Here is a 16,610-nt window from a genome sequence, read left to right as displayed (position 1 = left end):
GATTGGCTATTTTCAGCGAAGATATTGAATGTAGAGCGAAAACACTACAGCACTAGTATGGAACCCCCGAGGGACTCCGCTCAACAACGTACTGGGGTTTAAGTGGTTAAAACCCCTGCTCATCCACATTCACGTGGACACAAACAAATCGTCGTTGTCGGGCGGAAACGAACTATCTCCATGTTTCAACTTTTTTTTTATAAATCAGTGCTATTGAACACCCTTTATGTCTATGTGTGGGATTTACAAATATTGAAACAATACACACACACACGCACACACACACACGCACGCAAACACACACACACACACACACACACACACACACACACACACACACACACACACACACACACACACACACACACACACACACACACACACACACACACACACACACACACACACACACACACACACACACACAATGATGCAAGAGTGCTGTCTAACCGACACCAACTCCTCGATCGTTGCCCTCCACTCCCTCCTATTCAGCATCAGTGTCTGGAGCTCTGAGATGTTGCTAGCTCCGCTGTCACGCTGCTGTGTGTCTAAAGTCTATGTAGGCTCATAGACTGGGTAGAAGATAATGGCCGAATGGAGCCATGACGTGGTTTCTACAGACCCGTTTTGAAGCCACATTTGAATTCACATTTGAATTCACATTTGAATTCACATTTGAATTCACATTTGAATTCAAATTGGAATTTCTGGTCCTGAATGGAACCGGGAAACGAATGGTATTGGGTGGAAGGGCAGCAAGGGTGGGTCTTCACTCTGTAGAACCAGTAGAAGCATACCTTAGCATTCTTTAGGGTATAATTAATTTTAAAATTAATGGGAGCATAATTTATGAAAATGTTTACAAAAGGTAATAAAACCAAGAGTTAAGTCCGGTCAAATGCCCATAGACTTTGATGGATTGAAAATGCTTCTGCAACCAGCAGTAGGGGAAATAGCGACACCTTCTAGGCCATTAATGAGTGTTTTCATTACAGGCTTAATTTTCAAGATAGAAAGCTTGCCGCCTAGTTTGACTCCCACAGTGTCAGTCTGCTCGCCACCAGGTCTGACACAATGCCCAGCCAGCCACATTTCTCTCTGTGACCCGCGGTCCGGCATCCGTAGAGGACCGCGTTTCCTTCCATTCTCTGCTGTATCTGAGACTAGGGCAATGCCATCTTTATTGTGGTGGTCAAAGCTCAACATGGTGGAATGATGGATGCTTCAACTACAGCCTGTCCAAATGTTCATTCTAGATAGGACTTCTGTTCTCGTATCTTGGTTTAGATAAAGGTTTAATAAAAAACGTCGGTGCTAGAATACATGCAACCAGTACAACAGTCTATATGTTCTAAAATGTTGTATTTATCAACGTATCCAAAAGTAGGAAGGTATCAGTGCTTCATATGAAAAATAATTGGTTACTTAAAGTCAAATGTGGTATACCAGAGTATAAGAATCAACACAATCTAGCCTTGAACAGGAGACGTGATGACCCGACATCATACAAACCTGTTGTGGTTTTTCTACTGGTTCTTACCATGTTATACTGGTTATGCATTTAGAGCACTAAATTATTACATTCTACACATAGTAAAATTCTTCAAAGTCTTGTCGACACCCACTAAGCATTTTGCTCAGGGACATTTCAACAGGAATGGTGTTACAGGAAGGAGGAATCACATTTTTGACCTTTTGTATGCCGTTTGTGCAGCCCATAAGTTTAACCCAACATTCAAAAACACAATATTCCTCTATCCATGATACTCTTCACAATATCTCGCTCCCTACATTTGGGTGCTTCTGACCTGTTGGCTAAGAAACCCTGCAATGGGAAGAATACTATTAGCATTAAGTGTGCCGTTAGCTGACCTTGTCCAGAATGAACTTGTTGAGGTAGGGCATGTAGCCTTGGTTGGACACGGGACCCTCGTCATCATCCTTAAAATGTTCCTCCAGTGCCACTGGGTCATGTGGAATCTTCATCAGTGTACACAGGTTGTGGGACAGCACCTGGAATGATAAGCAGACGCATGCTTTTAAATACATAATGATATTACAAACTTGTGAAGCACTTCCTATTCGAAAAGGTGCCACATAAATCCATATCTTGTTCTAATATTGTCTCACTATTGCAAACACTTGAAAGTTACATGATGTGGTGGATCATATTATGAATACATTGAAGAAAAGGCAGAACAATCTTATGTTACCTACCATCTAAACAAAGTTCTAAGAGCTAGAATTGTTTGTGTAAATATTTTGTAAGAGTAGGTGTCTTTTTCAAATGGTGGTTATCACATTTTGAGGATTGTTTCTTCTTTATTATAATAGATAGAGACAGGAATGAGACAGACTTGGGGGTGGGAGGGTGACATGCAAGACAGGCCTTGAGCTAGATTAAAAACCAGGATGTCACAATATTTTGGTACTGTAGGTGGGTGCAACTTGGCAGGATACTGGCTGGTTGAGCCACACAAAAGCATCATCCCTTTGTATTTCATGAAATGAAATGCCACATGAGCTCTAATGCCCTAGACAGTGTCCCTGGTTCAATTCCCGGTGGTCCGGACCATTTGCTGCATGTCACTCCCCTACTCTCTCTCCGTGTTTCCTGTCTCTCTCCACTGTGTGTATACACATCAAATAATGAACAAAAAAGCCCCAAAGAATAACTAAAGGAAAAAAAGGGAACAAAAGAAAATAAAGCATCCGTGTCCACAATTGGTGTGGTCATTTATGCCCATGTCTTTTCAACCACATGTACCCATGCTGGCCTTCCACAACATTCCATCCTGTGCCAAGTTCTGCCAACCTTGTGCCATCACTCTCTCAGTTTTACTATACGTCTCCACTATGTGGTCTCCGTCTCAGCTTTCCAAATGTCTGTCTCCCCTACGGGGTCTCCCTCTCAGCTTTCCTACTGCCTGTCTCTCCTACACTGTCTCCCTCTCAGCAATGATAACTTTAGTTCTATTACCAGGTCATCACCAAAACAAGAGATTAAACTTTCAGCCATTTGGGCTGTAATCAAGCTCTACTCAATATATCAAAGGGTGGTTTTAATGTCAAATGCCTGGTAAGAACATAATATGTCATTCTTCTTCATTTGTTGTGTGGTCTCCTTGGTCTCATGAGACATTTGGCAACAATACGTAGAATGGGCGGTTTGCATTCCTCGTGCTGTTCAAATATTGTAAAGTCAGCAGCACTATACGGCTGACACTTGGGTTTGGATGGTGTAAAGTTAGGGAGGTTAAAGAGGAAGTAAGGCATGACCTAGTTCAGCCTTAACGACACAGAATACACATTTTATTTCCTTCCTACACAAACCACAGGAGGTCAGACACCAGCATATAGCCAATATACAATACTTGGCTAACGGAAATTGCAATGCTAATGTCCTTAAAATTAACATGGCTGTTGAAATGAACAACCATGGTTGTGGTGGGTGATCTGCGTAAATCAAAGTTATGGTTGGCACCGAACCACACTGACAGGGTTAATGATTCCACTCCCTGTAGCTACTAAAAATAAACACATTCACAGTCAAGTAAGCTGGTTTGAATAGTAGGCTTACAGACTCACAAATACCATGTGATAAGTAATGTATAATAACTATAAATAGACCACAATGCAAACCATGAGCCCATGATGACCCACTGGGTAAACATGGGAGTTATTAGCCATCCCTAAAGTAATCTAGAGACAGATTGTTCTGTAATGTGTCCACTCTAACTCAAATCAAATCAATACATTATGGTGTTTTTAGACCAACAAGGAAAAAAGTGATCAGAAAAGTGAAAATAAAATAAAACAGAGTAGCCTAACAACGGATACACTTCATCGCTAGTGGTGGGATAAGTACCAATTTTTTTTACTTAAATAAAAGTATCAATACTGCAATGTAGAAATACTCTGTAACAAGTAAAAGCCCGGAATTCAAAATTGACTTAAGTAAAAGTACAAAAGTATTGGCGTCAAAATATACTTAAGTACTAAAAGTAAAAGTACTCATGATGCACAATATCCCATTGCCAAATCAAATGTATAAAAATCCTTTGAAAATAGCCATGGCTGAAGTGGTTAATACGTATGCTTTACAAAGAAAAGAGTAACTAAATTTTTCAAATAATTGTAGCGGAGTAAAAGTAGTAGTACAGTATTTTTAGAGTAGAAGTAAAAGTATTGACAATTGGAAATACTCCAGTAAAGTAAAAACACATCAAAATGGTACAGTACTTGAGTACATGTACTATCCATTTGACAGTTGCGCTGAAATGCTGAAATATTAGCTGACCGACAGATCAGGATGCAGGAGGAAATGTGTTTAAAACAGGATAAAGTTTGAAGGTTGTAAATTAAACCTGGAGAGACTCTTTGAGCTGAACATTTACGTAGAATTTCCTGCTTGGCTCAACCACAGCTCCAACGATCATCATGACGATCATGGATATAAATCAGGTTTAAAACGGACAATAAGTTAATAACCGTACCTTCAACTGTGATTTGGACACTTTCCCACTTTTGTCCACGTCCAGGGCCGTGAACGCGTGCCATATCGACTTCAGAAGTTCGTCCCGCAGAGCCATAGTAATAAATAGCTGTGATCTGATCTCTCTCTCTCTCTCTCTCCCCGATCTGTGATGTGAGAGTCTGTGTGGGAAAGAACTTTAGTGATCAGACATTACAATAGCAGGACAGTCACATGACACTGTCTGAATGACACTGTGTGTCTGGCATGGTGATGATTCAAGGGCTGTAGCTCCACTCAGCGTGTAGTGGGGAAAGAACATAGGCTGTGATCAAAACACTGAGCCAGGCTCTTATAGCTACTCTATATCAGTGGTTCTCAAACTGTTTCATGTCAAGGACCCCCCCCCCCCCAAAGTGATATGTATTTGGCCGCGGACCTCCATCTCAAATATTTTGTTCAAGGAACCACCTGAAGAAAAGATTTGAGTTACAAATGTTCGCTTGAAAAATATAATATATTCAAAGGTTTGCATACATTTTCACGATTTAAAAAAAAAATAGCAGATCTACAAGCTATTTTTGAATAGCCAAAGTATAAAAGGTTAAAATTATTGTGATGCTATATTAACATATTTTGCTGGGGGACCCCCTGGAACCCTGGGGGTCCTCGGACCCCACTTTGAGAACCAATGCTCATAGGGCTGATTACACATTTAAGTTGACGATTAATTGTCACACAAAATAATTGCGATAACGATTTTATTGTGTTTTTGGCATTTGAACATTTGAACTATAAAAACTTAATTTCTTTTTTCCTTTTAGGCTTCGTAATAAAAATTGTACAGGGCAGATATGAAAAATAACTTAAATACACAAATAACTGACATATTTAATAATTTTATACTTAAAAAATGTTCAGAAATAGCCGATCTACACGCACACAAGTCAATGTTATAAGATTGTAGATCTGCTATTAATGGAAAATGTTTGAAAATGGAAAATATTCTGACGATTCAGCAAAATAATTTCGATTAATATCTCAAATAATTTTGATTAGGCGATTATGTAATAATTGTGACAGGCCTAGAGCTACAAATGTGATCGAAGCATTGATGAGCACAATAAAGGATGTAAATATTAGGAGCACCTGCTCCAAATAAATAGCCATCTAAAAGCTCACGAATTTGTAGCCCCATTATGGCTAACGAATTTGTAGATCGGCTATTTAGACTATTTTTTAGATAGATGAACATTTTTCAACATGGAATCGATTATGCAATTATTATTATTGCAATTAGGCGAATACGGTATGTAATAATTGTGCCAGCCTAATCCTGACTGCTACAACACAATCCATATTAGCAGGTTGTTGTGTATAAATACGTATGGGGCAGAAGCTCCCAGATGCGAACCTAACTGTAAGAATAGGAAGGATTAGTGCTCATTAACCATCCATCCTTGTTAACTTATGCATATTTTTTAACTGTATTGTTGTGGTTAATACTGTTATCGTTTTATTTTTGGTGTAGTTGTTCACTCATCTAAAGATTGTCAAGCACCCAACTAAATCTTATGGTCCAATGTGGGTACTATGCGTTTCTCTTTGTACCTTTGCAAATTGTCTGAGCTGTCTATCTTTGGGTTGTCTTTGTCATAAAATGAAAAATAAATCAATAAATATATGATTGAAAACCATCCATTGATGAACAGGGGTTCAAAAATTGCCATTGCAAAAAGGGGAGTGGCACTCATTAGGATGCTGTCCATAATGACCTACTTCAAATATGCTTTTATTAATGTTTGCCATGAAACAATTTGTATACTTTAGTTTGTGAATGAGAAAGAGAACTAGGCGCAACTGTTGAATTGACTATTCCTCCTGTTCATCACTCAATATCAATGTGTATGGTACATGGGTCAGAGCCAGTGGTCAATTTCCTTTTAAATGTGGTGAGAAGTGCCATTACAAAAAATCTGATATTTCAGGAGGTAACTTCCCTTTGGCATATGACACAACTCAAAAACTATTAAAGCAATAAGTTCACATTGGACGAGATTTATTAAAACATATGTACAGGTTATTACAAAACGTTAGGGGTGTGGCGGGAGACAAACAAGTTAAAGGTGGTGTTATTTTTGTTCAAATAAGCTCTATATTCCTATAGTAATCATTGCTAGTGGTTGTTCAATAACAGGGGTCTCTCCATCTCTCTGGGTCTTTAGTAAATGGGGAAAAAGAATTCAGGTTGGGATACAAACTTCATCCACTTTTCATTAGATTAAATTGTGGTGACCCACCTGAAATGCATTTTAAAGAGCTGGAGAAATGAGGAGACCCGTTACTGAACAAACACTAGCAATGATTGCTATATATTATTACCGTATATATATATATTACTATATATATATAGACTAGAATAGAGCTTTAACTTCTTAACAAAACTGTTTTAACCAAAACATTTTACTTATAGCACCTTTAACACAAACAAAAACTTTTCTAAACGGTAATCGTGAAAACAAACCTTATAGAAATGACAGAACAGAAAAACAAGTGGAAAACTGAGAACAAGTGAGTCCACTGAACACAACAATGATTGTTCTAATGCTACAAGGCAGGGTTGGCAGCTCAAATTAACGCCGGTACCGCTTCGTTTTTTGTTCTACCCGTACAGACAAAGGATAGATCATTAGATACGGTTCTCAGATGAGTTTTAACAAAACACTGCATGATCCATTTTCCACTCCCACAAACAGATCAGACAGGAAGAAAACAAAAATTAGGAGATGAACAAAAAAGGAGATGACGAAATGAGACTCCTGCTATTCGAAATAAGAGCCAATGATCTCTTATCAACAGTCGAAACTGATGCCCCAACCAAACGGACAAACAAAAAAAGAAAAACATGAATAGCAGCAGGTAAAACTTTTTTTTGTACATGGCAAAAGTTCCACTCATTGCCTCCAAAGTGCTCTTTTAAACAGCAAATAGTTCTCAGACAACACTCCCACCTTCTCCTGGGCATCAAGCGTTCATTCGACAGGCAGTAAGGTGCGTCATAGCGCGGCTAACGGGGGTGACTACATTCATACTGAAGAGCGCGTCGCCGGAGGGTTCAAACCCGACACCAGCAGAGTTTTGTCGGACATGCATGTTTGCAGTCTAACCCTAACCCTATGTAGCTTTGTGGAATGGAAAAAGTACATTATAAAAGGTATAGTAGCTACCTTTAAAAGGAATGCATTTTCTGGCAATTTCAAGAAGAAAAGTCCACTTATAAGCTTAAGCTATGAAAACCTCTGGGAATGAGTCCATGTTGACAAAGGAGTAAAAAACTGTAATTCTTGACTGAGCTTCACAGATGGGACAGGAAAGTAACTGTTGTTGCCAACCATCCCGCTGCTTGGATTCCAAAGCCTCTGTAGTCAGTTGACCTCCTTTTCATCCCCTTCTTCAAACTTGTGTTTTAGAACTGGAATTAACCTGCTCTGAGCAACGGTGGATCTGCTACAAGTGCCTGTGACAAGTGCCTGGTAGAGAAGACACATTTTTCAGCTACAGCCAGTTAATGTTGTCTAGGTTTCTGGTGTCAATTTCCACTCCTTGGTTTAACAGTCCAACCACAGAACTGACTGAAACCTTTCGATGAGTGTGCACCACGTTTTACTCACAAACCCATGACAAATTCCAAATGAAACGTCTCATTCAGAGTCCATGATTAAGGCAAATAGTTGCCCCCCCATATCTTTAATCTTGAGTGTCAGTAGATAGTAAGGCTGACTGATCGGTTCATCTTCTTGCCAATGAGTCTGGACTCTCTGGAGGTTCTGGGGTTGGACTGGAGCGCGGTGGAACGGGTCAGAACACGGTCTGTGGTCAGCACCTTCTCTTCAGCAGCTGCCTTGGCTATCTGGGCCTTCTTCAACTCCCTGAGAAAGAAAATGAGATAAATCAAAAAATGTCAGTAAGTACTTCCTGATGGCTCATATAACGTTCAAATCTGATTAATGTGCTTTTGTCATCTTCTTGTTCTCTACACTTTATTCCTCTCTCTCCACTGTGTGATCTAATGAAGCAGAAACACTGCTAAATGTTCTAAATAATAGTGACAATGTCATACTAATCAAACACCACGACTTTGTCTACACAGAAATAATATATTTGCAGTAGCTGATCTGAACATACAGGTCTCGTTTTGGACATATATAATTGTCACCTTGGAGCAAGCAATCAGAAAACTTTTCATTCATTCAAGTATTGTTATCATCATCATCCTTTAATCTGAATACTTACTTGAGGAGAAGGGCGTTTTTGAATTTCTCTGCATTGAGCTCTACTCTAAGCTGGTCTGCCCTCTTCCTGGCTGCCGTTAGAAGCACCGGGTGTTTAATGAGGTCAGAGGTCGAAGGTCGTCTAGCAGGGTCTGGGTGGATCATCAGCTGGGGACGCACACAAACACAAGATGATCAGAAAAGCTACTAAAGCAGATGGCACAAAACAGAACCAAAAGAATCAGTTGTAAAATACTAAGACATTTTTGTCAAATGCAGTGTCAAATGCATTAATTTCAGACAAAGAAATACATCATTATATATGATATTTAATGTATACTGAATAGCCAGAAAGAAATACAACAGTTACAAGTCATTCTAAAACATACTGTCTAAGGAATGCAAAGCAGCCAGGTGCTAATACAATTTATTGACCGATTAAGGTTTTTGGCAAGTCTCTGTCAAGTCCTTACCTTGAGGAGACTGAGGAACTCTGGAGATATCACTTGTGGCATGGGGGGAAGTTTGCCCTGGCGTATCTCGTGCCACTTGTCCCCGTTAGTGGGAAGGGGTTCGGCCCCTGAGGCACTGACCACAGTCAGAGCCAGGGCAAAAATATCTGCCTTCATCAGGTTATGGTAGTCCTGAGAGAGAGATCAGAAGTAAATGTGAATTTATTGTAGCCAGAAAGTAGCATCATGACAAGGAAAAGTGCTAAATTGATCACTACGAGAGCCAAAAGACCAACAGCAGAAGAGCTATATCAGAGGCCAAGCATTCATACGTCCCGGCTGAACAAAACACTAACTAAGCATGAACCTAGTCGACAAACAAGGTAAATAGTCACATAAGTAGAGTCTACTCTTGAGTTAGAACAATTTAGTGCCTCAGAAACTAGGATACCAGGGAAACATCAAACCTAGCATCTGCCAGAACAACATGCAATCTAAAAATATTCTTAACATTTGTGGTCACAGGAAAAAAACATCAAAATAACCAACTTATATATGCATAGAAAAACTAGCATCTACGGTAATACACACATGTATATATATATATATATATATTAAAGGTGAAAAGACGGGATAAACTAGTAACTACGGTATTGAATAAAAGATGACAACAACAAAGTTTCCAGACGAGATGAAACTAACCTCTTGTAAAACTTCATTAGCCAGGTACCTGCTGTCTCCTTCCTCTACCTGTGGATTGTTCACTCTAGTTACATGGCCCAGGTCACCTGCAGATAAAGGTACATTATAGACATTTAGCTGATGCTCTTATCAATTACAATTATTGCAACACTAGAATTAGTCCCGGAGACCTGCATTTACGGTTGTGAATAGTGCAGGATCTCAGTAGGCTATAGACAAATGTAAAAGTAGTTTTGGGGAATAAATGATGGAGACCCTCCGCCACTAGCTAGTAGGATTTTTTTTTATTTCCAACACGTGCTGGGGAAATTTGCTGTTACAACCTACAACTGTAGCTCTGCTGTGCTGCATGTGTCATTGTGCGTAGTATGTAATTGCCTCAGGCATCAAACTGCACAGTTTATCAGATTATAATTGTATTGCAAAACACATTATTTTGTGAAAAGACATCATTTTATAAGTTCCTCATTTCCCAGTGTTTACTTGTGTAATGCTGTGTTCACACTAGCAGCAAAATAAACAACCAAGCGTTGCCAGTTACATTGCTGCCAAGTTGCCGGTGAAACGTTGCTGACACGACACTGCGTAAATGAAAAAGGGTTTAACAGCACAAAGAACTGATTAACAGCTAGAATGAGTTTTTCTTCCATGTATGGTACGTAGAAGGAATTGTAGTGAGAGATAAGGGGAGTGAAACAAAAACATATGATTGATTGATGCATCACTGCGTCATTGGAGCGCTAAAAGAAGTTGGACGCCAGGCGTCAGCTATATATTTTTGTAGCCTTTGTAAGTCGTCTCACACATGTGTCAGGCATCAGTTTGTATGTTCATGTCGCTGGCTTCCATTGAAAATGGCCAATAGGCTGTCGCTTGGTCGCTGATAGTGTTAACGCAGCATCAGGCAGAAACATGGGCAGCAATCATAAAGCAGTTTGGAGCTTTGCAACACACACACACACAAAACAACAACAACGATTTAACTGTTAGCATTAACCTTTTAGAAATTTCTTACAGGTTACGGGTAAAATGGTTACCCATAAACATCCATAACTAGAATATATTCAAGAAGAATCTTCAAACAGTACTGAACTAAGTGGAGGAAGAAGAAAAAAGAACAAACAAACAAGATCAAAACCAATCAACCCATGTATTGTTTCAGGTAGTAATTCTATTGATCACATCCAAAGTAACGCTTACCTATTTTGAAGACCACACTGGCTGTTAGATCCTCCTCTTCTTCATCACACGTATCTGTATTTGCTACAGACCTCCGAGAGATGAAGATGTTACCTGGGAAAGAGTACAATTTTTAATTAATTTACAGATAAGGAGAAATCAGCTTGAAATAACTGAGCTTTGATTCCACAGAATATCAACCATTCAATTTGTTGAACATGGTTAATTATTCATGTACATTTGAATTGTTGTATAATTGATAGATTTGTCAATTGTGTTTTACTGGTATATTAATGCTATTAATACATGTGTCATAGCAGTACATTTCCAGGCACTTACTTGGTTTAATGTCCATGTGTACAAGTGAGGTGGAGTGGATGTGTTTGAGTCCTCTGGTGACCTGCAGTAGCAGGTCTTTGAGTTCCGGCTCAGACAGGTAGTGGAGTTGCCGGTAGTTCTCTTTGATGACATCGGACAGTGTGCCGCCGTTACAGTATTCATTTTGAATCAGCATGTGGTCGTCTTCTGCCCATGCAGAGTGGTAACGCACCACATGGTGGTGCACACCCAGCACGGCATGAGCGTACACCTCCCGTAAGGCGTTCTGCCTGGGGAGGGAGTGGAGGTGGTGAGGGAAGGAGGAGACATAATGGGTTTCATTAGCATACGTATGGGTTAAGTCTCAGTTTACAGTACAGGAAACAGGATATCAACTTCCAGCTAATGAGCTATAATGGGAATCTTTCATTTCAACCTTGTATTGACCAAATATCAGGACAGAATAGTTTGACTTTGGCATTCTGTTGCCATTTCTTGAAATGATCAGAGTTATGTAATCAGTTCTAAGCATTTGCTAATCATATTTTTTCTTCCCAACTACCTAACTTAAAAGTACTTCTTTGTAGGTCTATAGTGTAGTAGAGAAATAACGTTTAAGATCAATCAGAATGGGTTTTGTGACTTACTCATCAACCGATCCTGCCAGAGGCTTCTTGGATTTCTTGACGGCATAGATGCAGCCATCCAGTCTCTTCACACATTTGAATACAGCGCCAAACTCCCCAGAGCCAATCTTCTCCAGCTCATGGAACTCAGAGGCATACCGTGACATCATGTGGCTCTCCATCATGGTGATTCTCTGTTGAAAGATGCACAGGGACAAATAAGTTCAACAAGCTTTGCATTGGTAAAATGTTCTTAATAACAAGCCGGGGAAATGTGGTCTTTTCACCACAATAAGGCGGGTATGAAACCAACATCAAAATCCAAAATCTCTGTGTCAAAGCAGAGGGTCTGATGGTATTTAGGATTATGAGGTATTTAGTAGGTAACGGGCTGATTAAATGTTCTTAGATTTAAATGAATATCCCATACCATCCCATTTCACCAGCAAAAAATAAAGAAACAAATAATAATACCTGGAATGTATATAACGCTTTTCTAATACTTTAGAAAAGCGGGGGGGGGGGGGGGGGGGGCAGTTAAATGTATAATAATACCTTTAGAGTGACATAATTGTGGCATCTCAAAATCTTTATGAATGATAATATTGGCCAATTGTACTTGACCTATAAACATTTATATGGTATGTATGTAGTATTACACTCAAAAAATAAAGAGGCATTACCTTAAATGGGGGGAGAATTTCCTCCTCTCCCTCACCATCACTCAACTCCATGTCTTCCCCACATGAGCTGTGAAAAGAAAGACAACAGTGTTATTACACATTCTATACACCAGAGGGCAGTAGTAGAGAACTTCACACACATGATGGAATTCAATAGAAGCCATGCGGTCTTGGTTTCATGCCAAACCCCCTTTGCCTAGTCATGCTTAGTCAACGGATTTAACGAATCTAGTTACTATAACAATGGGCTACAATCAATGTCCATCATTACCGACAGGTGCATGTGTTGGAGAAAGGGTATGCAAGTTGTGGTATACATATATCTATGTAGTAAAATGTGTTCAGACAAGTCTTTGTGCTGTCTTCTATTGCACTATGCTCATATTGCTTTAAATAATTACAATAAAAACATACCCTGCAACTAACTAGAATGGACAGATTTTAGTTCTGATCACTCCGGTCTTTTGGATCAGTTTATATGAATTAATTTATGCTAGAAGCAGAACAAATCCAAACAACAATGAGACATAGGCTACTTGTGTCTCATTAGTATAGTTACTCTCAAATAGATACCACGTGACTCCACTATAGCCACAGTGCCCTACAGGCAAAATCAGTTTCCTGCTCGTGACTACACAAGACCACAATTTTGTTGTTAAGTGTTTTTGCTACTACTACACTAGGGGTGCAAATAGCACATTTACAAGCTTACAAAGCACCAAACTTGACATGTTGTGACCTTGTACATTGTCTATTTTTGGTCCATTTTGCGTGACACAGTTGTACGACGAAGAATAAAATAGGATGTGGTTAATCAGACTAATTAATTTAGTTAGTTATAATAATCAATTACTTGATAATAAAAAATTAAAAAATGTGCTTCTTGATTATGTGATGAATCAAAAAAGTTAGCGCTAGAATAATCGCTATGAAAATAATGCAGGCTTACATTGCGCAAGCTAATCTAAAATAAACCAAAGACTCGGCTATGAACTTGTTTGTTTTGATTGACGTACTCATTCCAATGCGACCGCTTCCTGCTGTTCCTCTGCAGTGTGGCGGACTGGATGAGCAGGGAGTCTGGGGTGAAGGGGTTAATGTTCACCAGAGGGGTCTGGTTTCTCCTTGCACCTCCACTCTCCACCACCGTCGCCTTCTTTGCCGTCTCCACATTGGTAAACAGGGCCACTCTCCTGCTGGAGGAGCCGCCCACACTGCCCCTGGCCCGGGACAGCAAGCTCTGAAAAGGTAGAGAGGTGCATCGGGTTAGGATAGAATGAGCAAAACAGACAGATAATGCATTAACCCATTAAGACCTGAGGCCGATTCTACAAATGCCTTCTAAATCAGTAGTTCTCAAACTTTTTCATAATTCACAATGATTTTTTTTTTTCAAACCCTTAAGATTTTTCAAAAATGTTCAAAAATAGCAGATGTACAAGCTCGCAGCGCGGCACGAAGTGACGCGCTGTGAGCTTGTATATCTGCTATTTTTTAACAGCCAACGCTAAAATCTAAAATGAGTGACAGATCCTTTCTCGTTTTTAATGGGTCAATAACACAGCATAACATGAACAACGTAAATAGGATAGTCTCCTATGTAGAGATTAATAGGATTGTACTAAATAGTTAAATAGAAGGAAAAACTAGTAAAAGGTACTGAAAATGTTTCTGAAAATCTGATAAAAGGTTCTTTAATACCAAAGTAAAGATGTAAGGCATGTCAAGACACAATACTACTGAGCTCATTTAATTTGGCTGGCTGACAAGTGACAAGACCCAGTTTTTTAAATGTACACATGTATACATTACATAACATATACATGTGTACATTTAAAAACCTGGGTCAGTGACTCAGTGGGTGGGTTCTTTAACTGGGGCACGGTCAAAGTTAAAGGACAGAACAGTGAGCAAAACAGTCAGTCAGAATTATGTAATGGTAGACACAATACTACTGAGCTCTTTAAATGTACACATGTAGTGCACCTTATGTAAAGTATACATGTGTACATTTAAAAAAAACTGGGTCAGTGACTCAGTGGGTGGGTCCTTTAACTGGGGCACGGTCAAAGTTAAAGGACAGAACAATGAGCAAAACAGTCAAGTCAGAATTATGTAATGGTACTGGTATTTAATAGAAACTGGGTCAGAGGGTGGTTATTTTAAAAGTTAAAAGGTTCAAGTGAAATTCAAAAAATGCATCACACAGCAGCATTATTCCAGTTCTTCCAATGACTTGACAGTGCCAAAAAAAGTCGTCGACAGTCTGGTCTTCCAATACAAATAAATACATATAAAAGTTGTTGGGATAATCAACTTGAGGATAGACACACAAGACAAAGACACAAATTAATAAACAATCCATGGGAAAGAATGTTTTCAATAATATTTCCTTCTAGTTATTCAGATACTTATGTTTTCAAAAAGCTTTTCTTCTAGTTATTCAGAATGATACTTGTGTTTTTAAAAAGCTTTCCTTCTAGTTATTCAGATATTTATGTGTTGTAATTATTATTTAAACCAGTGCAGTGATTCTCGAATATTTTCATGTCATGGACCACCCAAATTAATATGTAGCCTAATTGTGTTTTTTTTTAAATATCAGAAACAGTGTTTCTGTGGCCTGCTTCTTTTGGGCTTGTTTTTATTGACCTGGTTGCTCATTTCTCTCGCAAAATCTGGCAAAACTGGGCATTGCTGTAGTGCACCTAGTTGGCGAACAAGCTCAACAGTTTTTCTATTAAATATGACAATATAACAAACCTTTGGTGTGTGTGGTGTGTCGAACAGCCGCAGCTTCCTGAAGGTTTTGTGGGGAGGTGTGTCGGGGCAGTCCGGGATGATGGGGGAGCTGTCCCCCATATTGTCCTCCTGGCCCTCCGGGGAGCCGTCGTAAAGCCGATTGGAGCTTTTCCTCGGCGACGGCGAACAGTCGACGAAAGTCACGCTGCCCGCACCGGGGGACTGATGAAAACGAGACGGGGAGTCGAAGCTCTCGTCCTGATCGTCCCACAGATCGTTGTCCCCGGCGCTGCGGTCCTCCAGGGGGCTGCTGCTGCCCTTCTCGGCGGCCTCCCGGCGGCCATGGACCGGGCTGTCCAGCTCCGCGAAGCCGGACTCGGCCCCGGTGCTGAGGTTGTTGACGTCCTCGACGGGATCGTCCTCCCCGTCGCTCGACGATGTGAACTGGAGCTTCTGGCGGATTATCGGTCGCCCCTTGGGAGACCGTGGGGCTCCTCCGCGTCGAAGTGGATTGTAGGTCGACATGTTTTGGGGTTCCAAAGCCCCACTTCTTCTCGCTGCTACCTCCACGAGCCCTCGACACGAACGAACCAACAGTAACACGGCCGTGAGATTGACGATCGCAGCGTCGTTGTAGCACAAATCAACGGTTAAGACTCCAACTACCTTGTGATCAAGGTACAAACAAAAGTAAAGTGACCGCTGTTGAAAAGCTTAAAACTTCGCTAACATGTTAGATAAAGGTTAGCTAGCATGCTAACCAAAACACGCCCCATCCAACGTTGAAAAATGGCACCGAACACTTTATTTTCCTTCTGGTCCGAAGCCGTTCCTTGTGAATTAACTTAAAAACAACGACAAGTCCGTTAACATATTAAGAGTTCAACGACAATGTATCGCCAATCGATGCCTCGTCGGTCGCTTATTCCCAGTTTAGAAGCACGTCTTCGTGGTTGAAAGCCGTTGCAATGTTTACAAGAAGGTTTGAATGAGCGGAGATATTTGGAGAACTTCTGTCTTCAGTGTCTTGCTATCGTCACGCGCGTGGCAAAGTACTTCCCGCGACCGTTGGACAACGTGATCTTCCTCGGCCAATCACAGCGCACGTAGAAAGTTTGAAACGGGGGCGTTCCGGAGAGAAGTGGGGGTTTCGGAGGGCG

At 40.2% G+C, this 16,610-nt stretch overlaps 2 protein-coding genes across 2 annotated transcripts in view; both read right to left on the bottom strand.

The window, feature by feature from the left end:
- Nucleotides 1–4,656, bottom strand: part of swap70b (switching B cell complex subunit SWAP70b) — a 31,900-nt gene extending 27,244 nt beyond the window's left edge. Inside the window, exons 1-2 of the mRNA XM_080437796.1 lie at nucleotides 4,500–4,656; nucleotides 1,876–2,016 (exon numbers count right to left, since the gene is read on the bottom strand). Of these exons, the coding sequence (XP_080293922.1) occupies nucleotides 1,876–2,016; nucleotides 4,500–4,595 (237 nt within the window). The 5' untranslated portion in view covers nucleotides 4,596–4,656. The remainder of the gene's footprint in view (nucleotides 1–1,875; nucleotides 2,017–4,499) is intronic.
- A 1,869-nt stretch (nucleotides 4,657–6,525) lies between these two features.
- wee1 (WEE1 G2 checkpoint kinase) lies at nucleotides 6,526–16,477 on the bottom strand. The gene is made up of 10 exons (XM_080438502.1): nucleotides 15,472–16,477; nucleotides 13,725–13,948; nucleotides 12,709–12,775; nucleotides 12,047–12,219; nucleotides 11,421–11,689; nucleotides 11,103–11,195; nucleotides 9,903–9,988; nucleotides 9,222–9,392; nucleotides 8,771–8,916; nucleotides 6,526–8,406 (listed from the first exon to the last, which is right to left on the bottom strand). The coding sequence occupies exons 1-10, from the start codon at nucleotides 15,973–15,975 to the stop codon at nucleotides 8,238–8,240; spliced, it is 1,902 nt and encodes a 633-aa protein (XP_080294628.1). The 5' UTR covers nucleotides 15,976–16,477; the 3' UTR covers nucleotides 6,526–8,237.
- Nucleotides 16,478–16,610: the final 133 nt, after the last annotated feature.

This window comes from Gymnoscopelus braueri (assembly GCF_963280865.1).
Source record: "Gymnoscopelus braueri genome assembly, chromosome: 9".
NCBI lineage: Eukaryota > Metazoa > Chordata > Actinopteri > Myctophiformes > Myctophidae > Gymnoscopelus > Gymnoscopelus braueri.
Note: the sequence above shows the minus strand (reverse complement) of the source record. Positions and strands in the feature narration are given on the sequence as shown.

Bases quoted from the DNA above. Each gene is read 5' to 3' on its own strand.
- wee1 (XM_080438502.1), bottom strand. From the start codon at position 15,975: ATGTCGACCTACAATCCACTTCGACGCGGAGGAGCCCCACGGTCTCCC. The intron at 12,776-13,724 runs GTACGTCAATCA...TTCTTTTCACAG, and splicing joins AAGCGGTCGCATTGGAATGA to CTCATGTGGGGAAGACATGG. The intron at 9,393-9,902 runs GTTAGTTTCATC...TCTCTCTCTCAG, and splicing joins CTAATGAAGTTTTACAAGAG to GACTACCATAACCTGATGAA.